Below are 26,428 nucleotides of genomic sequence, written 5' to 3'. Positions count from 1 at the left end.
TGCTCTGTCTCCTGCGGAGCCCGCTATTCCCCATGGTCCTGACGGAGTCCCAGCATCCACTAGGACGTTAGAGAAAAAATAGCTTCTTTGTAAGACCTACCACTTCGCAAACAGGCGCAGAGCAGCATACAATCATACACACACAGGGCTCAAAAACATCATCTACCTGACTATTCAGATCAGCGATAGACACTACAATAGGTAAGACAGATATAATACCAAAGCTCTCCTTTAGCATCGGTTCTTTCTGTTCATCATCGTCATCTTCCTCAGTGAGTGGAGAGAAAGCAAACCTGTATGAGAAATACAACAAAAGTACAGTCACAGTAAAGAACAGATATGCAATTGTAATTGATCCACTATCGCTGAGAACATTAATTACGCCTAAGAAGTGGCGTGTCATAGAGGCTCCAGGGAGACTACTAAAACTTAGAAGGAATTAAATTAGGCGCTGGGATTGCTGCATTGGAATAGCTCCAGGGGTAGAGTTATTCCATTAATCGCCATTTGCCCTGCACAATAAATCTTGGGTTAAGGTGTACTAACCCACAGACTCCACGCAGAGAGCTGGAATCTATGGATTGCGCTGTGCATTTAAATACAGTCAGTATTTCAGCGCAGATTTTTGTCATCGCAGCTCCTTCCTGATATGGGAAAAGCCACCCTCTGGGGCTTAGCATGTGTGGTTCCTGCAGCTGACTGAATCAGGCAGCACGTTCAATTACCCTTACCCAACTGAATCCCCCCCTAATGTAGCTTCCTTCTACAAAACTATCCAGTCACAATTATCAATATGAAAAGTGAGGTGCTTTATCAAAGATAAATAAATGTGAGACCATGCTTTGATCACCATAAAATCCATGAGGATACTATATCTATTTATATATATATATATAAATACATATATGTCACCACATGGAACAACTATAATGTTAGCACATCATAAGATTACAATAAGCTTGGGGGTTGATGTATGAAGCAGTGAAAAGAGAGAAGGGGCAACTTCTTCACTGGTCCGCTTCTCCACTATTTACACTGCTTCATACATCACCCCCTTGGTCTTGTAACGTACCACAAAACATCAGAGTAACAGAAATGAAGAAGGGGCAAGCACATACAATGCTGGCACAGAAGTTGCATGCGTCTGTGAAACAAATAACAATAGTATTCTTGGCCTGCAACCAGAAAATATAAAAACATACCCTCCTCAGCCAGTAGCCTTGGGGGGCGGGTGCTATTTACCCAGGCCCTTCTGGTTTTGTTGGAGGGCCCAGGTCGGTTGCAGAGGGTGGCTCGGCCCCTCTTTGCAGCACTGCCGGACCCACCCCTTCCCTCCTCCCTGCTGTGTAACCGTCGCCTGCCACCCCAGGGGCCAGAGGGGGAGCAGCAGAGACATCGGTAGCTAAGTGACAGTGTGCGGGGGACCCCAGTGTGCACCCAGCTGCCTTCATGCCTTCCACTCACCCTCGAGTGAAGATCTACTCCAGCTTACATCCTAACAGCAACTCCGCCTGCCTCCTGCAGCCCATCTGGGCCACCATGCCCTTCTAGCTCCTGCACAGCACCAGCCACTCCCTGGCCGGCAGATTTTTTTTGTAGGGGTCATGGCCAAACCTCCTGGATTTGGCCATTCCCTCCAGTACCAGTAATAGAGGCCATAAGGAACTCAGTATTACTTATTTGAGCAGGCCCATCACACGACACCATTCGTTGCTAAGGCAATGCAAAACCCTTGATCCCAAGTCGGTGGCAGAAATTCTACATAATTTGACCTTTCCGCCCACCAAGGTCTCTTACTGCCTCCAATAGTAGTGAAGGACTGGAATATTATTCTACTGTAACCCACCCCTTTGTACCCTGAATATATCTGCGTTACTAGTCAACATAAGTGCCTGCACCGGGTATGATAGTGTTGATAGTGTGCAATAGAGAGGATCTACCTAGGAAAACCCTGAGGTATTAGGTGGTGCCCTAAGAACACCTAAAAATCGTATGTGATATAATTGACAGACTCATTAAATTATGCTACTACTTTCAACTGGATAACAGTGGCATATACAATATACATCAACTTAGCAGACGGCAACCCATATCTATGTTATCCCTCCCTCTATAGATTGCTATCATCACATTCCACAGGTGATAACCCTACTTTAGTCACTTGCAAGAATCTCAGTTGTTAACAAGGAGTGTAAAACGCCACTAAGCTGCGCACAGTGCTGTCGGCACGAAACTTGTACGGTGTGGATCACTGGGTCAACCCTAACTAGAACGACAGTCACTAGGTCGAACACTATTGTTTGACATGCACTAGGGTGACACAAGGAATAGGTCGTCATGGACTAAAGGTCGACATGAAAAAAGGTCAATGTGTTTTTTAAACTTTTTGGTGTCGTTAACTTCATAACATTAGTGCACCACTTCGATCACCATGCTTCGGGCAAGGTGGCTCGCTCCACTACCGCCGCGCTCAGCACAGCTTACTATAACCAAACAGTCGACGTAAATGGTAAAAGTATGAAAAACTTCCACTAATGAAAAAAAAGTGAAAAATTCATGTCGTCTTTATCCTGTGTTGACCTTTCCATGTTGACTTGTCATAGTCAACATTTTAACCATGTCGACCTAAGTGTGTTCGACCTAACAACCGCATACCATACACACACTAATTATATTATATTTATATATATATATATATATATATATATTTCTCTATCGTCCTAGTGGATGCTGGGGTACCTGAAAGGACCATGGGGAATAGCGGCTCCGCAGGAGACAGGGCACAAAAAGTAAAGCTTTAGGATCAGGTGGTGTGCACTGGCTCCTCCCCCTATGACCCTCCTCCAAGCCTCAGTTAGATTTTTGTGCCCGGCCGAGAAGGGTGCAATCTAGGTGGCTCTCCTAAAGAGCTGCTTAGAAAAGTTTAGCTTAGGTTTTTTATTTTACAGTGAGTCCTGCTGGCAACAGGATCACTGCAACGAGGGACTTAGGGGAGAAGAAGTGAACTCACCTGCGTGCAGGATGGATTGGCTTCTTTGGCTACTGGACATTAGCTCCAGAGGGACGATCACAGGTACAGCCTGGATGGTCACCGGAGCCTCGCCGCCGGCCCCCTTGCAGATGCTGAAACAAGAAGAAGGTCCAGAATCGGCGGCATGAAGACTCCTCAGTCTTCTTAAGGTAGCGCACAGCACTGCAGCTGTGCGCCATTTCCTCTCAGCACACTTCACACGGCAGTCACTGAGGGTGCAGGGCGCTGGAAGGGGGGCGCCCTGGGAGGCAATGAAAACCTATTTTTGGCTAAAAATACCTCACATATAGCCTCCGGGGGCTATATGGAGATATTTAACCCCTGCCAGAATCCGTTAAGAGCGGGAGACGAGGCCGCCGAAAAAGGGGCGGGGCCTATCTCCTCAGCACACAGCGCCATTTTCCCTCACAGAAAGGCTGGAGGGAAGGCTCCCAGGCTCTCCCCTGCACTGCACTACAGAAACAGGGTTAAAACAGAGAGGGGGGGCACTAATTTGGCGTTAGAAATATATAAAAAAGATGCTATAAGGGAAAACACTTATATAAGGTTGTCCCTATATAATTATAGCGTTTTTGGTGTGTGCTGGCAAACTCTCCCTCTGTCTCTCCAAAGGGCTAGTAGGTCCTGTCCTCTATCAGAGCATTCCCTGTGTGTGTGCTGTGTGTAGGTACGTGTGTGTCGACATGTATGAGGACGATGTTGGTGAGGAGGCGGAGCAATTGCCTGTAATGGTGATGTCACTCTCTAGGGAGTCGACACCGGAATGGATGGCTTATTTAGGGAATTACGTGATAATGTCAACACGCGGCAAGGTCGGTTGACGACATGAGACGGCCGACAAACAATTAGTACCGGTCCAGACGTCTCAAAAACACCGTCAGGGGTTTTAAAACGCCCGTTTACTTTAGTCGGTCGACACAGACACAGACAGGGACAGGGACACTGAATCCAGTGTCGACGGTGAATAAACAAACGTATTCCTTATTAGGGCCACACGTTAAGGGCAATGAAGGTGGTGTTACATATTTCTGATACTACAAGTACCACAAAAGAGGGTATTATGTGGGATGTGAAAAAACTACCGTAGTTTTTCCTGAATCAGATAAATTAAATGAAGTGTGTGATGATGCGTGGGTTCCCCCCGATAGAAAATATGGGCGGTATACCCTTTCCCGCCAGAAGTTAGGGCGCGTTGGGAAACACCCCTTAGGGTGGATAAGGCGCTCACACGCTTATCAGAACAAGTGGCGGTACAGTCTATAGATAGGGCCGTCCTCAAGGAGCCAGCTGAGAGGAGGCTGGAAAATATCATAAAAAGTATATACACACATACTGGTGTTATACTGCGACCAGCGATCGCCTCAGCCTGGATGTGCAGAGCTGGGGTGGCTTGGTCGGATTCCCTGACTAAAAATATTGATACCCTTGACAGGGACAGTATTTTATTGACTATAGAGCATTTAAAGGATGCATTTCTATATATGCGAGATGCACAGAGGGATATTTGCACTCTGGCATCAAGAGTAAGTGCGATGTCCATATCTGCCAGAAGATGTTTATGGACACGACAGTGGTCAGGTGATGCAGATTCCAAACGGCACAAAGGTGTATTGCCGTATAAAGGAAGAGGAGTTATTTGGGGTCGGTCCATCGGACCTGGTGGCCACGGCAACTGCTGGAAAATCCACCGTTTTTTACCCTAAGTCACATCTCTGCAGAAAAAGACACCGTCTTTTCAGCTTCAGTCCTTTCGTCCCTATAAGAGTCATATCTGCCCAGGGATAGAGGAAAGGGAAGAAGACTGCAGCAGGCAGCCCATTCCCAGGAACAGAAGCGTTCCACCGCTTCTGACAAGCTCTCAGCATGACGCTGAGACCGTACAGGACCCCTGGATCCTACAAGTAGTATCCCAGGGGTACAGATTGGAATGTCGAGACGTTTCCCCTGCGCAGGCTCCTGAAGTCTGCTTTACCAAGGTCTCCCTCCGACAAGGAGGCAGTATGGGAAACAATTCACGAGCTGTATTCCCAGCAGGTGATAATTAAATTACCCCTCCTACAACAAGAAAAGGGGTATTATTCCACACTATATTGTGGTACTGAAGCCAGAAGGCTAGGTGAGACCTATTCTAAATCTAAAAAAAAAAAAAAAAAAAAAAAATTTGAACACTTAAAAAGGTTCAAATCAAGATGGAGTCACTCAGAGCAGTGATAACGAACCGGGAAGAAGGGGACTATATGGTGTCCCGAGACATCAGGGATGCTTACCTCCATGTCCCAAATTTGCCCTTATCACTAAGGGTACCTCAGGTTCGTGGTACAGAACTGTCACTATCAGTTTCAGACGCTGCCGTTTGGATTGTCCACGGCACCCCGGGTCTTTACCAAGGTAATGGCCGAAATGATGGTTCTTCTTCGAAGAAAAGGCGTCTTAATTATCCCTTACTTGGACGATCTCCTGATAAGGGCAAAGTCCAGGGAACAGTTGGAGGTCGGAGTAGCACTATCTCGGATACTGTTACAACAGCAGGGGTGGATTCTAAATATTCCAAAATCGCAGCTGATCCCGACAACAAGTCTCCTGTGCTTAGGGATGATTCTGGACACAGTCCAGAAAAAGGTGTTTCTCCCGGAAGAGAAAGCCAGGGAGTTATCCGAGCTAGTCAGGAACCTCCTAAAATCAGTGCATCATTGCACAAGGGCCATGGTAAAAAAATGGTGACTTCCTTCGAAGCAATTCCAGTCGGCAGATTTCATGCAAGAACTTTTCAGTGGGATCTGCTGGACAAATGGTCCGGATCGCATCTTCAGATGCATCAGCGGATAACCCTATATCCAAGGACAAGGGTGTCTCTCCTGTGGTGGTTACAGAGTGCTCATCTTCTAGAGGGCCGCAGATTCGGCATTCAGTTTTGGATGTTGGTGACCACGGAGGCCAGCCCGAGAGGCTGGGGAGCAGTCACACAAGGAAAAAATTTCCAGGGAGTGTGATCAAGTCTGGAGACTTTTCTCCACATAAATATAGCTAAGGGTAAATTTATAATGCTCTAAGCTTAGCAAGACCTCTGCTTCAAGGTCAGCCGGTATTGATCCAGTGGGATAAAACATCACGGCAGTCGCCCACGTAAATAGACAGGGCGGCACAAGAAGCAGGAGGGCAGTGGCAAAAACTGCAAGGACTTTTCGCTGGGCGGAAAATCATGTGATAGCACTGTCAGCAGTGTTTCATTCCGGGAATGGAAACTGGGAAGCAGACTTCCTCAGTAGGCACGACCTCCACCCGGCAGAGTGGGAACTTCATGGGGAAGTTTTCCACATGATTGTAAACCGTTGGGAATTACCAAAGGTGGACATGATGGCGTCCCGTCTGAACAAAAAACGGGACAGGTAATGCGCCAGGTTAAGAGACCCTCAGGCAATAGCTGTGGACGTTCTGGTAACACCGTGGGTGTACAGTCGGTGTATGTGTTCCATCCTCTGCTTTTCATACCTAAGGTACTGAGAATTATAAGACGTAGAGGAGTAAGAACTATACTCATGGCTCCGGATTGGCCAAGAAGGACTTGGTACCCGGAACTTCAAGAGATGCTCACAGAGGACTTATGGCCTCTGCCGCTAAGAAGGGACTTGTTTCAGCAAGTACCATGTCTGTTCCAAGACTTACCGCAGCTGCGTTTGACGGCATGGCGGTGGAACGCCGGATCCTAAGGGAAAAGGCATTCAGGAAGAGGTCATTCCTACCCTGGTCAAAGCCAGAAAGGAGGTGACCGCACAACATTATCACCACATGTGGCGAAAATATGTTGCGTGGTGTGAGGCCAGGAAGGCCCCACGAAGAAATTTCAACTCGGTCGATTCCTGCATTTCCTGCAAACAGGAGTGTCTATGGGCCTCAAATTGGGGTCCATTAAGGTTCAAATTTCGGCCCTGTCGATTTTTCTTCCAGAAAGAATTGGCTTCAGTTCCTGAAGTCCAGAAGTTTGTCAAGGGAGTATTGCATATACAACCCCCTTTTGTGCCTCCAGTGGCACTGTGGGATCTCAACGTAGTTCTGGGATTCCTCAAAACACATTGGTTTAAAACCAGTCAAATCTGTGGATTTGAAGCATCTCACATGAAAAGTGAACATGCTCTTGGACCTGGCCTGGACCAGGCGAGTGTCAAATTGGTGGTTTTTTTTCTCAAAAAAGCCCATATCTGTTTGTCTATTCGGACAGGGCAGAGCTGCGGACTCGTCCCCAGTTCTCTCCCTAAGGTGGTGTCAGTGTTTCACCTGAACCAGCTTATTGTGGTGTCTTGCGCCTACTAGGGACTTGGAGGACTCCAAGTTGCTAGATGTGGTCAGGGCCCTGAAAATATAGGTTCCAGGACGGCTGGAATCAGGAAAACTGACTTGCTGTTATCCTGTATGCACCCAACAAACTGGGTGCTCTTGCTTCTAAGCAGACTTTTGCTAGTTGGATGTGTAATACAATTCAGCTTGCACATTCTGTGGCAGGCCTGCCACAGCCAAAATATGTAAATGCCCATTCCACAAGGAAGGTGGGCTCATCTTGGGCGGCTGCCCGAGGGGTCTCGGCTTTACAACTTTGCCGAGCGGCTATTTAGTCAGGGGCAAACACGTTTGTAAAATCCTACAAATTTGATAACCTGGCTAAGGAGGACCTGGAGTTCTCTCATTCGGTGCTGCAGAGTCATCCGCACTCTCCCGCCCGTTTGGGAGCTTTGGTATAATCCCCATGGTCCTTTCAGGAACCCCAGCATCCACTAGGACGATAGAGAAAATAAGAATTTACTTACCGATAATTCTATTTCTCGGAGTCCGTAGTGGATGCTGGGCGCCCATCCCAAGTGCGGATTATCTGCAATACTTGTACATAGTTACAAAAATCGGGTTATTATTGTTGTGAGCCATCTTTCAGAGGCTCCGCTGTTATCATACTGTTAACTGGGTTCAGATCACAGGTTGTACAGTGTGATTGGTGTGGCTGGTATGAGTCTTACCCGGGATTCATAAATCCTTCCTTATTGTGTACGCTCGTCCGGGCACAGTATCCTAACTGAGGCTTGGAGGAGGGTCATAGGGGGAGGAGCCAGTGCACACCACCTGATCCTAAAGCTTTACTTTTTGTGCCCTGTCTCCTGCGGAGCCGCTATTCCCCATGGTCCTTTCAGGAACCCCAGCATCCACTACGGACTCCGAGAAATAGAATTATCGGTAAGTAAATTCTTATTATATATATATATATATATAAACAAATACTCCGGCACTCCTGGCCTCCCCAAATGGTGGGTGTGTGTATATATATATATATATATATATATATATATATATATATATATATATATATATATATATATATATATATACACACACACACACACACACACACACACACACACACACACACACACTAGGTGACTCATCGCGCCCTACGGGCGCTCTTCACACCGTCGTTAGGGGCTACGCCCCGTTAACCTCTGCACGCCTTTGAACATACGCAGGGCGGTAGATAACAGAATCAGAAACGCAGGGCAGTATAGAGGGCATACAGAAATGGTCTCCAGTTGGAGATAAGATAGAGATGCGTAGGGGGGGAGAAAGGGAATGTGCAGAAACGCTGTGCGATGGGTAAAGGATAGGGAGAGGCAGGGTGGTAGGGAGAGGATAAAGAGAGGCAAGGGGTTAGAGAGAAAATACCGTTGCAAGAGGCTACGACCCGTTATCCCCTGCACGGGCTTCAGCTGTGCTATAATTATTTTTAGATGGAGTATTACCTGATTTTTTTTTTTATGGCAGTGGGTAAATATTGTAAGGGGGCGTAGGCCTTTGTGAGGGCGTGCAGAGTGGCCGCAGGGCACAATGAATAACATAGTGTAGAGTGTAGTATATATTGCTAGTGTCTGCATTATGAAGTACCAGATGAGTAACAGCAATGCACTGTAGATAAGATACCAAGGTGCTGTGGCCACAGGTAGCAGAGCCGCTTATACACACAATGGCCACAGGTAGCAGAGCCGCTTATACACTCAATACCCACAGGTAGCAGAACCGCTTATACACACACAATACCCACAGGTAGCAGCACAGCTTAAACACACAGCGCCCACAGGTAGCAGCGCAGCTTATACACACAGTGGCCACAGGTATCAGAGCCACGTATCCACACAGTGGCCAGAGGTAGCAGGGCAGCTTATACACACAATACCCAATGGTAGCAGAGCCGCTTATACACACAGCGCCCACAGGTAGCAGAACCGCTTATACACACAATGGCCACAGGTGGCAGAGGCGCTTATACACACAGTGCCCACAGGGGGCAGAGGCGCTTATACACACAGTGCCCACAGATAGCAGAGCCGCTTATACACACACACAATACCCACAGGTAGCAGAACCGCTTATACACACAATACCCACAGGTAGTAGAACCACTTATACACACAATACCCACAGGGGGCAGAGGCGCTTATACACACAGTGCCCACAGGTAGCAGAGCCGCTTATACACACAATACCCACAGGGGGCAGAGGCGCTTATACACACAGTGCCCACAGCTAGCAGAGGCGCTTATACACACAATACCCACAGGTAGCAGAGCCGCTTATACACACAATGGCCACAGGTAGCAGAGCCGCTTATACACACAATACCCACAGGTAGCAGAGGCGCTTATACACACAGTGGCCACAGGTAGCAGAGCCGCTTATACACACAATGCCCACAGGTAGCAGAGCCGCTTATACACACACACACACACACACACACACACACACACACACACACACAATACCCACAGGTAGCAGAACCGCTTATACACACACAATACCCACAGGTAGCAGAGCCGCTTATACACACAATACCCACAGGGGGCAGAGGCGCTTATACACACAGTGCCCACATGTAGCAGAGGGGCTTATACACACAATGGGCACAGGTAGCAAAGCCACATGTACACACATTACCCACAGGTAGCAGAACCGCTTATACACACACAATACCCACAGGTAGCAGAGCCGCTTATACACACAATACCCACAGGGGGCAGAGGCGCTTATACACACAGTGCCCACATGTAGCAGAGGGGCTTATACACACAATGGGCACAGGTAGCAAAGCCACATGTACACACATTACCCACAGGTAGCAGAACCGCTTATACACACAATACCCACAGGGGGCAGAGACGCTTATACACACAGTGCCCACAGCTAGCAGAGCCGCTTATACACACACAATACCCCCAGATATATATATATAGATATATATATACATATATATATATTATATATATATAAAAAGTTCTCTTTATAAATTGTCATAAATTGTGAAGTCTCATCTGCTGGTTGACTGTTAGTATTACTGGCTGCATTTACTGCCACTGGCCATTAGATGGTGCTGTTGGCTATTATTATTTTATTATTATTAACAGTTTCTTATATAGCTCATCATATTCCGTTGCGCTTTACAATTAGGTAAATGTAAGAAGACGTATTTATCGTGTTGGGATCGATTCACTGCCATTCGGGATACTGGTGGTCAGAATACCAACTGCGGCATCCCGCTGTTTAGCATCTGATAGGGGAAGGTAAGTATACTTACCTTCCCCCTCCAGCCTCTAACCCTAACTTCCTGTAGCCTAAACCTAACCACCCCCCTCCCCACACACACACACACACACACACCCCCCTAACCTTCCTCGGTGACGCCTAAAACTAACCCCCCTTGCTGCAGCCTAAACCTAACCACCTCCCAATGCTCCCCCCGCCTTTCCTTAACCCTCCCCTGGGGGATGCCTAAACCAACATCCCCTACCCAACCCTCACGTGGCTTGCCTCTCCAGTGTAGCGGTGGCTGTTCGTTCAGGAACCTGGCTGTCGGGATTCCTTTGCCGCGCTTGAGACCCTATTCGGGATGCTGATGTCGGCATTCAGAATAGTGTCAGGATTCTGGCGTCGATATTCTGACTACCGAGATCCCGTATTTATCACTACATATTTCCGTGTACTCTGGAGCTCAAGTCTACTATACTTATTTCAGGAGCCTCTACTTACATTGTGCTAGTCTATTAGCTAAATGAGAAGCTGACTTGTATACAGGGGGTCAGCTAGGTCCTAAGCGGTATGAACAATGATGTACAAAATCAGCTATACCTTAGTCTCTCTCACTAGTGGAGCCCTACAACCTGTAACTTTAAATAGTTTGCTTGCATATAATTGGTTAACAAATACCAGTCTTAGCCCTATAAGGGTGTTCTGTATGTAAGTAGCGCTGTGAGTTTGTATATTTCTCACCAATAAACTGCTATATTTCTTCTCGCCAGGGAGATATTCTTCTACCTCTGCTCTGGCTCCACCTACCTGGCTGCCTCTCACTCAGATACTGTTGGTCAGATGTATTTACCTGGAGAAGGCATAAGGAAGTGATAAACCAGTGATATGTGCAATGTGATAAAGGCACCAACCAATCAGCTCCAATATGTAAATTAACAGTTAGGATCTGATTGGCTGCTGCCTTTATCACCTTGCACATATCTCTGGTTTATCACCTCCTTATGCCTTCTCCAGGTTAATACATCTGCCCCACTGCCTCCTATCAGCTGGCACTGACTTCCTGCCTTCTAGTCGGCTGTCATTGATCCAGCTTCACCGAAGCTGCATTCTGTCACTTCCGGCCCCGCTATCCATACAGGACCATGAGTTTGCCCTTACTGGACACTCTCCCTGAAGCCCGGCCACCCGTATGCAGCTCCCTGCTTACAGCTTACGGAACGGAGCAGTCAAGGGAGAATGCATTCTGACCGACTGCTACTGCTGGCCTCCCTTATATACCCTACTGACTCTGGCCACGTGACCGCTATCCCTAGCGCGAGGCGGTCAATTTTTCCAGCCTAGTGACAGTTGGGAGCGCGTGGGGCTTCTAGAGCCTTCTCTCATGCTGGCACCTTAACCCCTTTTTGAAGGGCTTACATTACCACATACCTTTGATTATTTGCAGACGGTCTCCAAAGGACCATAATGACGAACAGGATCATAGAGAAAAGCAGGCGCCAGATAGCATCATCCACCCACAGCTCCTGCCAGTCCTGTCAAACATATAAACTGGTTACAGTAACAGCTCCCAAAATTAGCTATCCTTATAACCATTAGTGATTATAACACATTAATGTGCCATCAGAAAGAGCACATTATAATGACACCAGAGGAGGCACAAAGGTTTGAGATTATAGAAAGGGACATATTTCCCTTGCAGTTGTGGGTATTGCTGAGGGGTGTGGTTCATTAGGTCGACATACATTGGGTCGACCACTGAAGGTCGACATGGAAAAAGGTCGACATGGGTTTTTTCTTACTGCTTTTGGTGTCGTTTTCTTCGTAAAGTGACGGGAAACCCCAATTAGTGCACCGTTTTCCCTCGCATGGCTCGCCATGCTTCGGGCAAGGTTACCGTTTCCAATTGTAGTCCACGTTAAGTATGAAAAAGGTGAAAAAATGAAAAACATTGTGAAAAACTCATGTCGACCTTTTTGCATGTGGACCTGATGACCATGTCGACCTTCAGTGGTCGACCCAATTTATGTCGACCTAACGACCGCCTGCCATTGCTGAGTAGGTAGTTTTTTTTTGTTTTATTCCAATTTTTTTAATCAAGTGTATTTTATTGAATTTTCATATTTTAAAACAGACAAAAGAAACAAAAACAGAAAATCATATGCATTTCCAGTAGTTACAACAAAACATAGTACAGTAGCGTCAATTCGTAAAACAGACATGTAGGTATGAACGCAGAGAGGGAGGTCAGCACCAGCAACAGGCACAAGGTTGATCAGCAAAAAATCAAATAATAAGTATATGTTAGGCAGGCGGATTAAGAGAAAATCTGGAGTTCTGCCAGAGACCCCAAATCTTAAAGTATTTCCCAGGACATTTACGTTTGTTTAACATAAAACTTTCAAGAGATAGTGTGATGTTAACTAGTGCCACCCAAGCCACATGAGAGGGCGGCTCACCAGCCATCCAGGTGCGAGCTATACACACCCGGAGTAGGTAGTTTATTTAATAAAAACTTTATTGCACAGTAGTTTGTTTATAACCAGTTATATATATATGGCACACACATTCTGCAGCACTTTACAGAGAAGTAGTTGTGTAAAACAGGTATTCGAATAACTTAAATTCCTTTATAACAAAATACATACATTATACATATACACACAAATATGTATACACATACATCTTTTTTTGGGTCCCGACAGACGATTAATATTTTCGACAGAGTCTCTGAACTCCGCTGGTTAATCCCCACCTCCCTCCTCACCCTTCCCCTTTATGCCGTTAAGGGACTTGGACGCTCATATTGCAGAACACAGTTTTAAGCCACCACCTCCCCTCCCCCTCCTTGCCCCCGGGAGCCTGCACAGCTCATACAGTAGACAGGAAGGGAAGTCAGTTTACAATAAATGTGCAACACAATACTACAGTATACTGTATATGAAAATCAGAGAACTGCAGTCGCGTTGATAGGTGTGCAAATGGTACAGTAGCAGTAATCCCTTCTCAAAGTATAACACAGATTCTTTATTGCCAATGATCTACAGTACTGTGTTGCTCGAACAGTTACTTGCGTCAGGATACACTCATTTATATTTATGGGTATGCCTATGGGTGCTCATTACCGCTGTGTATTTTAGATAGCGGAATCAGACGCTCATGCAGATGTACCCTGATTTATGTGAAACCTGTGTGCACCCTTCCATTGAATGTATTACAAAGAAGAAAAAAAAATTAATAAAGTGAATGTCACAGGGAAAAAAAAAAATATATAGATTGGCACTTTGGGAATCGAACCCAGGACTCTCAGCGTGGGAGCACTTCATCGATTGCCCATGTCGCTGCATGGAAGTTACACAAGATCATGTGTACAAGTAATGCAAGCAGCGATTCCTTCCCATTGGTGTTTCTTTATGCTGTTAGGGGACTCGGACACTCATATTGCAAACACGGTATTTAGTGCACTGTACATACTTTAAAGTCAATGAGCTACATTATTCATTTCACACATTAGTTGCGTCTGCATACACAAGTGTTTTAACACGTTCGTTTGCTTCTGTATAAACTATATATATATATATTTTTTTTTTTACTCTCTCCGTCTGACCATTGGTCACCATCTGTGTGTACACCATGCAGTACAGGACTGTATATTAACATTACAGTCGTCACTGACCATTTTTGCCAGAGCTTGTACTGTAGATCAATCTGCTGCTATTCAAACTAAAGCACTGGATTAGTGGAGCATTAGCCACCCAGTGATGGTGATGTGTATTGCATGCTGAGTATGTAATCGTGCCTCAACGCGCCTGTCCGTGATTAAACTCAGCAACCTAAGCTATCGCCTAGGTGTGACTAAACCTCCGTCTAGGCGCAGAAACAGCCAAGATAATGGAGGACCCATCTGTATACACATATACACGCACACATATATAACTTACCGACTGACAATCTACAAGACGGAACTTCATAGTAGTCCAAACAATAAATATAATCGATGCTACAAAAAATAAATAAATAAAAATAAGATTTTACTCACCGGTAAATCTATTTCTCGTAGTCCGTAGTGGATGCTGGGAACTCCGTAAGGACCATGGGGAATAGCGGCTCCGCAGGAGACTGGGCACAACTAAAGAAAGCTTTAGGTCACCTGGTGTGCACTGGCTCCTCCCACTATGACCCTCCTCCAAGCCTCAGTTAGAACACTGTGCCCGGACGAGCTGACATAATAAGGAAGGATTTTGAATCCCGGGTAAGACTCATACCAGCCACACCAATCACACCGTATAACTCGTGATACTATACCCAGTTAACAGTATGAATATAACTGAGCCTCTCAACAGATGGCTCAACAATAACCCTTTAGTTAGGCAATAACTATATACAAGTATTGCAGACAATCCGCACTTGGGATGGGCGCCCAGCATCCACTACGGACTACGAGAAATAGATTTACCGGTGAGTAAAATCTTATTTTCTCTAACGTCCTAGTGGATGCTGGGAACTCCGTAAGGACCATGGGGATTATACCAAAGCTCCCAAACGGGCGGGAGAGTGCGGATGACTCTGCAGCACCGAATGAGAGAACTCCAGGTCCTCCTCAGCCAGGGTATAAATTTTGTAGAATTTAGCAAACGTGTTTGCCCCTGACCAAGTTGCAGCTCGGCAAAGTTGGAAAGCCGAGACCCCTCAGGCAGCTGCCCAAGATGAGCCCACCTTCCTTGTGGAATGGGCTTTTACAGATTTTGGCTGCGGTAGTCCAGCCGCAGAATGCGCCAGCTGAATTGTGCTACAAATCCAGCGAGCAATAATCTGCTTAGAAGCAGGAGCACCCAGTTTGCTGGGTGCATACAGGATAAACAGCGAGTCAGTTCTCCTGACTCTAGCCGTCCTGGAAACAATTTTTCAAGGCCCTGACTACGTCCAGTAACTTGGAATCCTCCAAGTCCCTAGTAGCCGCAGGCACTACAATAGGTTGGTTCAAGTGAAAAGCTGATATCACCTTAGGGAGAAACTGGGGACGAGTCCTCAATTCTGCCCTATCCATATGGAAAATCAGATAAGGACTTTTATATGACAAAGCCGCCAATTCTGATACACGCCTGGCCGAAGCCAAGGCCAATAACATGACCACTTTCCGCGTGAGATATTTTAGATCCACGGTTTTTAGTGGCTCACACCAATGTGATTTTAAGAAACTCAACACCACGTTGAGAACCCAAGGTGCCACTGGAGGCACAACCGGGGGCTGAATATGCAGCGCTCCTTTTACAATGTCTGAACTTCAGGTACTGAAGCTAGTTCTTTCTGGAAGAAAATCGACAGAGCCGAGATCTGTACCTTAATGGAGCCTAATTTTAGGCCCATAGACACTCCTGCTAGTAGGAAATGCAGAAATCGACCTAGTTGAAATTCCTCTGTTGGGGCCTTTTTTGGCCTCACACCAAGCAACATATTTTCGCCATATGCGATGATAATGTTTTGCAGTTACATCTTTCCTGGCTTGAATCAGCGTAGGAATGACTTCCTCCGGAATGCCCTTTTCCTTTAGGATCCGGCGTTCAACCGACATGCCGTCAAAACGTAGCCGCGGTAAGTCTTGGAACAGATAGGGCCCCTGCTGCCGCAGGTCCTGTCTGAGCGGCAGAGGCTATGGGTCCTCTGATATAATTTCTTGAAGTTCTGGGTACCAAGCTCTTCTTGGCCAATCCGGAACCACGAGTATCGTTCTTACTCCTCGCCTTCCTATTATTCTCAGTACCTTTTGTACGAGAGGCAGAGGGGGGGAACACATAAACCGTCTGGTACACCCACGGTGTTACCAGAGCGTCCACAGCTATCGCCTTAGGGTCCTTTGACCTGGCGCAATATCTTTTATAGCTTTTTGTTGAGGCGGGACGCCATCATGTCCACCTGTGGCCTTTCCCAATGGTGTACAATCCTTTTGGAAGACTTCTGGATGAAATCCCCACTCTCCCGGGTGGAGGTCGTGTCTGCTGAGAAGATCTGCTTCCCAGTCGTCCACTCCGGGAATGAACACTGCTGACAGTGTTAACACATGATTTTCCGCCCATCGGAGAATCCTTGTGGCTTCTGCCATCGCCATCCTGCTTCTTGTGCCGCCCCGTTGGTTTACATGGGCGACTGCCGTGATGTTGTCTGATTGGATCAGTACCGGCTGGTTTTGAAGCAGAGGCCTTGCCTGACTCAGGGCATTGTAAATGGCCCTCAGTTCCAGAATATTTATGTGTAGGGAAGTCACCTGACTTGACCAAAGTCCCTGGAAGTTTTTTCCCTGTGTGACTGCCCCCCAGCCTCAAAGGCTGGCATCCATGGTCACTAGGACCTAGTCCTGTATGCCGAACCTGCGGCCCTCTTGAAGATGGGCACTCTGCAGCCACCACAGTAGAGATAACCCTGTCTTCAAGGACCAGGGTATCAGCCGATGCATCTGATGCATGGAACCTGCCGAATGGGATTGCTTCGTAGGAAGCTACCATTTTTTCCCAGGACTCGCGTGTAATGTTGCACCGATACCTGTTTTGGCTTCAGGAGGTCTCTGACTAGAGATGACAGCTCCTTGGCTTTCTCCACCGGGAGAAACACTTATTTCTGTTCTGTGTCCAGAACCATCCCCAGGAACAGTAGACGTGTCGTAGGAACCAGCTGTGACTTTGGACTGTTTAGAATCCAACCGTGCTGTTGTAGCACTTTCCAAAATAGTGCTACCCCGACTAGTAACTGCTCCTTGGACCTTGCCCTTATAAGGAGATTGTCCAAGTGCGGGATAATTAAAACCCCCTTTTTTTCGAAGGAGTATCATCATTTCGGCCATTACCTTGGTAAACACCCTCGGTGCCATGTACAGTCCAAACGGCAGTGTCTGGACTTGGTAATGGTAATCCTGTACCACAAATCTGAGGTACTCCTGGCGAGGATGGTAAATGGGGACATGCAGGTAAGCATCCTTGATGTCCCGGGATCCCATGTAATCCCCCTCGTCCAGGTTTGCAATAACCGCCCTGAGCGATTCCATCTTGAACTTGAATTTTTTTATATGTATGTGTTCAAGGATTTTAAATATAAAATGGGTCACACCGAACCATGCGGTTTCGGTACCCCAAACCGTGTGGAATAGTAACCCCGTCCTTGTTGAAGTAGGGGCACCTTGAGTATTACCTGCTGGGAATACAGCTTATTAATTGCCTCTAGCGCAGCCTCCCTGCCTGAGGGAGTTGTCGGCAAGGCATATTTGAGGAAACGGCGGGGGGGAGACATCTCGAATTCCAGCTTGTACCCCTGAAATACTACTTGAATGAAACAGGGATCCACCTGTGAGCGAGCCCACTGATCGCTGACATTTTTGAGACGGCCCCCCACCGTACCTGGCTACACCTGTGGAGCCCCCGCGTCATGCTGTGGACTCAGAGGGAGCGAGAGAAGAATTTTGATTCTGGGAACAGGCTGACTGGTGCAGCTTTTTCCCTCTTCCCATGTCTCTGTACAGAAAGGAAGCGCCTTTGACCCGCTTGCTTTTCTGAAGCCGAAAGGACTGTACCTGATAATACAGTGCTTTCTTAGTCTGTGAGGAAACCTGAGGTAATGGATACGAGGTCCCAGAGACCATCCCCAAATAATTCCTCACCCTTATAAGGCGGAGTCTCTATGCGCCTTTTAAATTCAGCATCACCTGTCCAGTGACAGGTCTCTAATACCCTCCTGACAGAATGGACATTACATTCATTTTGGATGCCAGCCGGCAAAATATCCCTCTGTGCATCCCTCATATATAAGACGACGTCTTTAATATGTTCTCATGTTTGACAGGGTCACCGACCACGCTGCAGCAGCACGATCTGCAGGTCTCAGTCTAGTACCTGAGTGTGTAAATACAGACTTCAGGATAGCCTCCTGCTTTTTATCAGCAGGTACCTTCAAAGTGGCCGTATCCTAAGACGGCAGTGCCACCTTTTTTGACAACCGTGTGAGCGCCTTATCCACCCTAGGGGATATCTCCCAGCGTAACTTATCCTCTGGCGGGAAAGGGTACGCCATCAGTAACTTTTAGAAATTACCAGTTTCTTATCGGGGGGAACCCACGCTTTTCACACACTTCATTCATTCATCTGATGGGGGAACAAAACACTGCCTGCTTTTTCTCCCCAAACATAAAACCCTTTTTTAGTGGTTGATGTCAGAAATGTGTAACACATTTTTTATTGCCGGGATCAAGTCACGGATGTTCCTAGTGGATTGTGTATATGTCTCAACCTTGTCGACACTGGAGTCAGACTCCGTGTCGACATCTGTGTCTGCCATCTGAGTGAGCGGGCGTTTTTGAGCCCCTGATGGCCTTTGAGACGCCTGGGCAGGCGCGGACTGAGAAGCCGGCTGTCCCACAGCTGTTACGTCATCCACCCTTTTATGTAAGGAGTTGACACGGTCGGTTAATACCTTTTACCTAACCATCCACTCTGGTGTCGGCCCCACAGGGGGCGACATCACATTTATCGGCATCTGCTCCGTCACCATATAAGCCCTCTCATTAAACATGTCGACACAGCTGTACCGACACACCGCACACACACAGGGAATGCTCTGACTGAGGACAGGACCCCACAAAGCCCTTTGGGGAGACAGAGAGAGAGTATGCCAGCACACACCAGAGCGCTATATAATGTGGGGATTAACACTATAACTGAGTGAAATTTCCCCAATAGCTGCTTGTATATATAATATTGCGCCTAAATTTAGTGCCCCCCCTCTCTTTTTAACCCTTTGAGCCTGAAAACTACAGGGGAGAGCCAGGGGAGCTTTCTTCCAGCTGCACTGTGAAGAGAAAATGGCGCCAGTGTGTCTGAGGGAGATAGCTCCGCCCCTTTTTCGCAGACTTTTCTCCCGCTTTATTCTGGATTCTGGCAGGGGTATTTACCACATATATAGCCTCTGGGGCTATATATTGTGGTATTTTTGCCAGCCAAGGTGTTTTTATTGCTGCTCAGGACGCCCCCCCCCCCCCCCCCCCAAGCACCCTGCACCCTCAGTGACCGGAGTGTGAAGTGTGCATGAGGAGCAATGGCGCACAGCTGCAGTGCTGTGCGCTACCTTGGTGAAGACTGATGTCTTCTGCCGCCGATTTTCCGGACCTCTTCTTGCTTCTGGCTCTGTAAGGGGGACGGCGGCGCGGCTCCGGGACCGAACACCAAGGCTGGGCCTGCGGTCGATCCCTCTGGAGCTAATGGTGTCCAGTAGCCTAAGAAGCCCAAGCTGGCTGCAAGCAGGCAGGTTCGCTTCTTCCCCTTAGTCCCTCGCTGCAGTGAGCCTGTTGCCAGCAGGTCTCACTGAAAATAAAAAACCTAATTCTATACTTTCTTTCTAGAAGCTCAGGAGAGCCCCTAGTGTGCATCCAACCTCGGCCGGGCACAAAATCTAACTGAGGCTTGGAGGAGGGTCATAGTGGGAGGAGCCAGTGCACACCAGGTGACCTAAAGCTTTTTTTAGTTGTGCCCAGTCTCCTGCGGAGCCGCTATTCCCCATGGTCCTTACGGAGTTCCCAGCATCCACTAGGACGTTAGAGAAAATCAGATATAGATATAGAGATACTATATATATATATATATATATATATATATATATATATATATATATATATATATATATAGTATGAAAATGGTATGTTACGACAAATAGTTTGCAGCTACTTCTGATTAACCTATACAACCATATCTATATACTGACATAATCCCACCAGCCTGCTTTAACCCATTCTATCAATTCTCCCCCAATAGCCAAAGACCATATCCAACTTTCCCTAAAATTTGAGAAACTTAAACATCCAGTCAAATAGTTTGCATGTCTTTTAGAACTCATGTAAAACATTTTACAAGGATCTGACAATGACATCACTCATCTGTCACTTCTGGCATTGTACAGGGAGTCCGGAAAGTCCCTCCGCAGTGAGCGCCGTCTCTGGCTGCAGATCTCCTCTGCAGTTGTGGGAGGCCAGTGAGGAACAACATTAGTGTAGATAAGTACGTAACAAATTCTGGTTTATTTCATGTACATAAAGTGTTTAAAAACAATTATTTTGTTATATTACTTAGTACACATTCACTGCAGAGGGACTTTTTGAACTCCTTGTACTACTCAGAAACCAATGAAAAGCCTGAATTTCTACTGTAATCGCAATATTAGATTTATCAGCTTTTTCTGAAAGTTGGTCAAATTAATAATTCCATTGTCCTAGTAATGTCTCTGCTCTCACCAAGAGTATTACAACAGGTCAACCATATTTCCAGATTCCCAGTCCATTCTACTGAGAAAATACTGTCTGATAGAGGTAAGTGAGCTCTAAAATAACATTCATTTTCATTATATTTATGTTTTTAGCATGAAGGTTGTTTTACTGGGAACAAGAAGTTAGTTGGGATACGTGTTAACAAAACATCTGGGGAAAAATGTACTAAACTGCACAAGTTTTTTTTATTTTGGCAGCATTTCAACCTACCAGATGTACTAAAGCCAAAACTGCATCAAAACAAAATTTTTTGTTTATTAAACTGGTTTCCTCGTACAGATATATCCAAGTGCCAGACGCTAGCTGAGTTGCATGGGACCTGGCGGCTCACTCGTGTCAGGCATCTCCCACTGTGTGGCGTATTGAGGCTGGATGTATGAGGATACATATGTACAAATTTCTTGTAAAGAGTAACCCCATACATTATGGTTTTGGCCACTGGCTACTACTACTCTTTTTTTATAACACCTAACTCTGCATTTCTTAATGAACCAAAACCGGAGGGTAAAATATTTACATATTACACAGCAGCCTACAATTAGAGACTCACCAGCTGTTTTATATACAGGTGTTTTAACAATTTGGTACATCTATAGAGATTGCAAATTTGAGACGCCTTAAGTAAATATTAATCCATGGTTCTTGGCATTACCCGAGGAGCACCCGTAGCAGATACGGTAAAACGTGACAGGACTATTTTTGTAGTTTATTAAATTCTACACACTGGAGGCGCAACCCAAATTTTCATCTGACTGTCCATTTGGGCGTTATCGTTCACGCAACGCAAGCCACGCATTGGTAATGACGTTATTACGTCAACCTCCTTTTCATCCACTTAGGGGAGGTTTATTAAAATTCTAATTACATAGTTTTTTTATTTACCACCCTGCAGAATACTTATCTTACATTTCAGCCTACTAACATATCGGGAAGTAAAAGACTTCGTGATCAGTGAGTGAGGGCTTTTATATATATATATATATATATATATATATATATATATATATATATATATATATATATATATATATATATATATCACATACAATATCTTGAAAGAAAAAGCTCTAATCTGAAAAGCCTACAATACTCAGGGTTGTGGAACAAGTGTATCTCTATTTGTAAGGCAGCAATTAACACATCTTGTGCATGAAATGGAAGTAAATGGACCAATGTACGTACCTACTACAGCCAAGATAAGAGTGTTCGTGAAATGTCTGTAGAGAGACAGCTTGACCACGTTCCTTCGTAAGGTCAGCAGTTTCATGGTCTGTGTCAGGCTTATGAAGATGTGACGGTTGGTTAAGGAAAAACGTAGGACGACATACTCAGATTTATCATGAATGTTACTATATATCTTGGTAGTCACTAAAAGAAAATGATCAGGGATGCATTCCGGAGGCATACTCACTGTGGTCCTAACATACCAAACCCAATCAAGATCAGAGATGCGGTCAGGAATACACTCACTATATAGACAGTGTGGATCCAGACACTGGTTTAATAATGCTCCTTATGGTATTTCACCTGTGTGGCTGTTATAACGTTAAGCATGCTACTTACCAGTAAGCAACATGTGTACAGTTATAACACCTGCATGGGTAAAATGCTTTAAGGTGCACTAAGAGCAGCCCTGGTATTTGTCAGGTCAACATACTCTCAGTGGACATAGTGAGTGGTGACTTTACCAAAAACCATGATCATATAACAAGACAAGGAACTGAAGTTAAATCCTCCAGGTTACGGGTACCATCTATATTGTACATGTGTGTTGTCATTGTACCCAAAGATAATACAATGACACACTATTAGGCGCTTGTTCCCTCCCCCACTGTTTCCACTTATTACCCAAACAACCACATACCAAGTGGTATATAAGGAATTGAGCCGACGCCCATAGAGGAATCTATGGTATTGAAATCACTACCTGAGCTATTGCTGCGAGAACTATCCTTACTAACAAACACCAATGATAAATAAAGGAAGGAGCGCATCAGCGTAACTACTGTTTTCAAATAAATATTACTTAGACCATTGTTTTCATTAGCTATATACCACTAGTTAGTATAGTATCTATAAGTCACCTGATGCACAGTCAATTCCTACCGTTACATAATGTATTAATCATGGGGATTAATACATAACAAAATAAAACCCCACTTAAATTTTAAGTAAGTAAAAACCCCCAAGGAAAGAGAACAGAAGAGTGCACTTCAACTTTAAATCTGTAAAGTTACATTGATCGGTTACATTTACCGTAGAAAGCAATCAATCTCAAAAGCAAAAGTAAAAGTAAAGAACGTGGGTCAAAACAGCAAAAACTGCCAAGGAAGGATATCCACCAGCATAAAGCAGTGTCAAGAAAAGCCAGAGGAATGAAAGCCAGTGAGGCAAGGTCAGACTGCGCCTAAACCGGGAATGGAGCACAGAAATAAGGAGGAGTCAGGAGAGAATTGCCGACTGTACAGCGACACAAATGCTGGTTCCTGAGAGTACTGCCACCATGTTGTTCTATGGCCAGAATTAGTAAACTGCAAAACATATATAACGTACAGGGGGAGTTTTATCAACCCTCGGAGAGAGATAAAGTGGAAAGGCACCCAATCAGCAATTGTCATTTTTCTAGCACAGTCGTTGAAATGAGAGGTGCTTATCAGTTGCTTTGGGAAACTGCTCCCCTGTATCGCTCTCAAAGGCTTGATACATCTCTCCTACAATGATGTATACAGATTATATAGAGTCACACACATACACTTTCAGACTTGCAACAATGTAAACTACCAGAACCATGGCAGCACACACACATTGCACATTTAAATATGCTTATGCATAAAATAAAAAAAATAAGAAAGAAGTTGACGCAGTAAAAACACACGAGTGATGGGATGTACAGCCTGCAAAGCCTCGGAAATGTTCCTCTGCTGCCGGTAACAAGAACGTTGCTACGCTGTGCAAATGACGCAGTCCCACAAATCGGTGGCCTACAGATCAGTCCAACAGCAGAGAGGTAAATGAATGGGAGTCGAAACGGTTAATGAGTACATGGCAGCTAAAAGGATATCCAGAAGAGAATGCACGCATCAATTAGTGACAGGCTCAAATTTGCGATCAGTGCCACAGTACTGAAGTAATGCTAGAGCAGAAACGGGCAGAGAGAGCATATTGTATTAATGATACGCCTGGGTGATGAATAGATGTTAGTGATGGCTAAAATATATCATAAAGGTTACTGCATACACCACAACACATAACAGGCTTAATTGTTATGGGAATAAAAAACACATGAACAGTATGAACGTAACAACCTCAATAGAATTTATCATCATTCCAGTTGAACGAGCGCTTCTCAATCAGCTGAATTAATAGGCACTAGGAGGATTCAGACACATTCCTCAATATTTATTATGCAGCACAGGTATTATTTGCACACATCAGAGAACTGTAAATCCGCAGCATGCTTATTCTGTAGATCAGCCAAGAAGATTCAGTTCTAGGACAGTTTGCCACATGATCAAAGGATGCTAGTGTGAAGAATTCAAGCATTTAGGAAGCTGGGACAAAAGGAAGATGGCAACATAGTCAATCTAGTCACTATTTGGGTAAGAGTAATTTGCTTCAAAAGCACGACGACTTCATGTAGAATTTTTGTTATCTTGCTCTACATTAAATAAAGTATTTATAGGTAGGGATTCCTTCTGAAGACTACAATTCTATATCTATACTAGACTATAGACTATCTAGACCAGTGTTTCCCAACCTCGGTCCTCAAGGCACACTAACAGTCCTGGTTTTAGTGATATCCAGGCTTGAACACAGGTGACTTAATTAGTAGCTCAGTTATTTTGATTTAACCATCTGTGCTGCAGCCTGGATATCACTAAAACCTGCATTGTTGGTGTGCCTTGAGGACCGCGGTTGGAAATGCCTGATCTAGACTATTAATAAAGTATGCTTACCCCTATAAGCTTTTCCTGTAGACCTCTAATGTGTGTGTCACATGTGTGTTCATTTGTAGGACTTCCCAGTGGAAGGCAAAAGCTCCTCTTCTCCATTACGTAACCAAACCCACCCTTCAGGAACTTCGTTTTATGTTTAGCACAGATGCAGGTGTGCAGACAAATAGGAAATGAGGATACAACAGAGGATATTGACAGGCACAATTCTCAATTCACGTGAAAAGGGAAGGACTAAGAGGGCTATTCAGGGGTTGGGTATGTGTAACCGGTAGTCAGGAAACTGCCGGTCACAATACCGACGGCGGAATCTCGTCACTTAGATGCCCGGCGGGAGGCGAGCGAAGCAAAGCCCCTCGCGGGCTCGAGAATAGTCCCTGTTGGTCGGCATGCCGACCGTCGGGATAGTGATGGGGGCGGGATGTAGGTGCCGGTATTGCGATCAGCGGTCTCCTGACCGCTGGTCACGTAATTATAACCCTTATTCAGAGATGAACGCAGATGGCTGCATACGTAGCCAGATCTGCGTCCATCTCTGCACATTGCTGGGTGCCGCCCAGCATTTGTGAGGCCGCCCCCTCCCCCGATGCGTCCGCAATCTAATTGCGAATGCATCGGATCTTAGGTTGATCCCTGGCAGCACACACTTGCTGTGAGGTCATGCAGCCGCCCGCAAACGGTCACGGCCCACCCCCGTCTGCCCTGCTCCGCTGGCTACCCTGCAAATGCTCGCCGCTGTCAAATTGCAGTCGCATCCATTAGGGATGCTACCACAATGTGTGTGTCTGCGCAGCCGCTGTGCGCACTTGCAGTTTGCTGCCGGGTCTGAATGACCCCCTTAATGCACAGGCCTACATGAAAGGGATTTAGTTATCCTTTTTCTCTTAAGGAATTACCTACATTGCCCCATGTGGACATGTGACAGTAGTCCTTCCAGGAGGGGCAAACAAAGCAATGGTTGGGAGCACAAGGATGCTCCGTTGCAGAGGGTGCAAGAGGTACTCGGAATGTGAAGAAAAAAAATAATAATTTGGTACTCCCCAGCAAATCCATTTGGGTGACACTGCTCTCCATGGGGGGTAGAGGGCGCTGTGAGGAGTTGGCACATTAAACTACACTCGTTTGTAGCCAAGACCTCCACTCTACCTCCCATAAGCCCAAACCAGAGCTAACAGGACTTCAGTTTACTTCATGCGCCTGTGGACGTAGGCACTATCAGCGTTTCAGTTAAATCATGAAACTTATTCTTGCTTTGTCTCAGGATTTATTGCCAGGTGGCAGTTGGATCTTTTAATCAGAATAAAAAATGAACTATGAGACCTTGTTGGTTTGGTCAGCAGATGTGGCAGTAAGTATCTTCAAAAGACAGAGGGATAAATTTACTAAGGTAGGAGGTTTTTTGTTTGTTTTTTAGAACTGGTGACGTTGCCCATAGCAACCAATCAGATTCCATTTATTATTTTCTAGAAGCAGCTAGATAAATGTTAAGTAGAATCTGATTGGTTGCTATGGGCAACATCACCAGTTCTAAAAAAAAACTCCCAACTTAGTAAATTTACCCCAAAGAATTCATTGTCTGAGTGACTTCTCTATGGT

The 26,428-nt window shown here is 45.7% G+C and overlaps 1 protein-coding gene across 6 annotated transcripts in view; it reads right to left on the bottom strand.

Moving 5' to 3' along the window:
* TMEM87A (transmembrane protein 87A) overlaps window positions 1-26,428 on the bottom strand; it is a 94,419-nt gene that overhangs the window by 25,465 nt on the left and 42,526 nt on the right. For 4 of the 6 annotated variants that reach the window (XM_063947494.1, XM_063947492.1, XM_063947493.1 and 1 more), the window contains exons 12-16: window positions 23,941-24,012; window positions 22,062-22,170; window positions 14,524-14,582; window positions 12,014-12,117; window positions 220-293 (exon numbers count right to left, since the gene is read on the bottom strand). In XM_063947494.1, the coding sequence (XP_063803564.1) occupies window positions 220-293; window positions 12,014-12,117; window positions 14,524-14,582; window positions 22,062-22,170; window positions 23,941-24,012 (418 nt within the window). Of the gene's footprint in view, window positions 1-219; window positions 294-12,013; window positions 12,118-14,523; window positions 14,583-22,061; window positions 22,171-23,217; window positions 23,287-23,940; window positions 24,013-26,428 lie in introns of all 6 variants that reach the window. The other 2 variants (XM_063947490.1, XM_063947491.1) reach the window with 2 other exon arrangements.

Source organism: Pseudophryne corroboree, chromosome 12, assembly GCF_028390025.1.
Source record: "Pseudophryne corroboree isolate aPseCor3 chromosome 12, aPseCor3.hap2, whole genome shotgun sequence".
NCBI classification, from domain to species: Eukaryota; Metazoa; Chordata; class Amphibia; order Anura; family Myobatrachidae; genus Pseudophryne; species Pseudophryne corroboree.
This window is presented reverse-complemented; position numbering and strand designations above follow the sequence as displayed.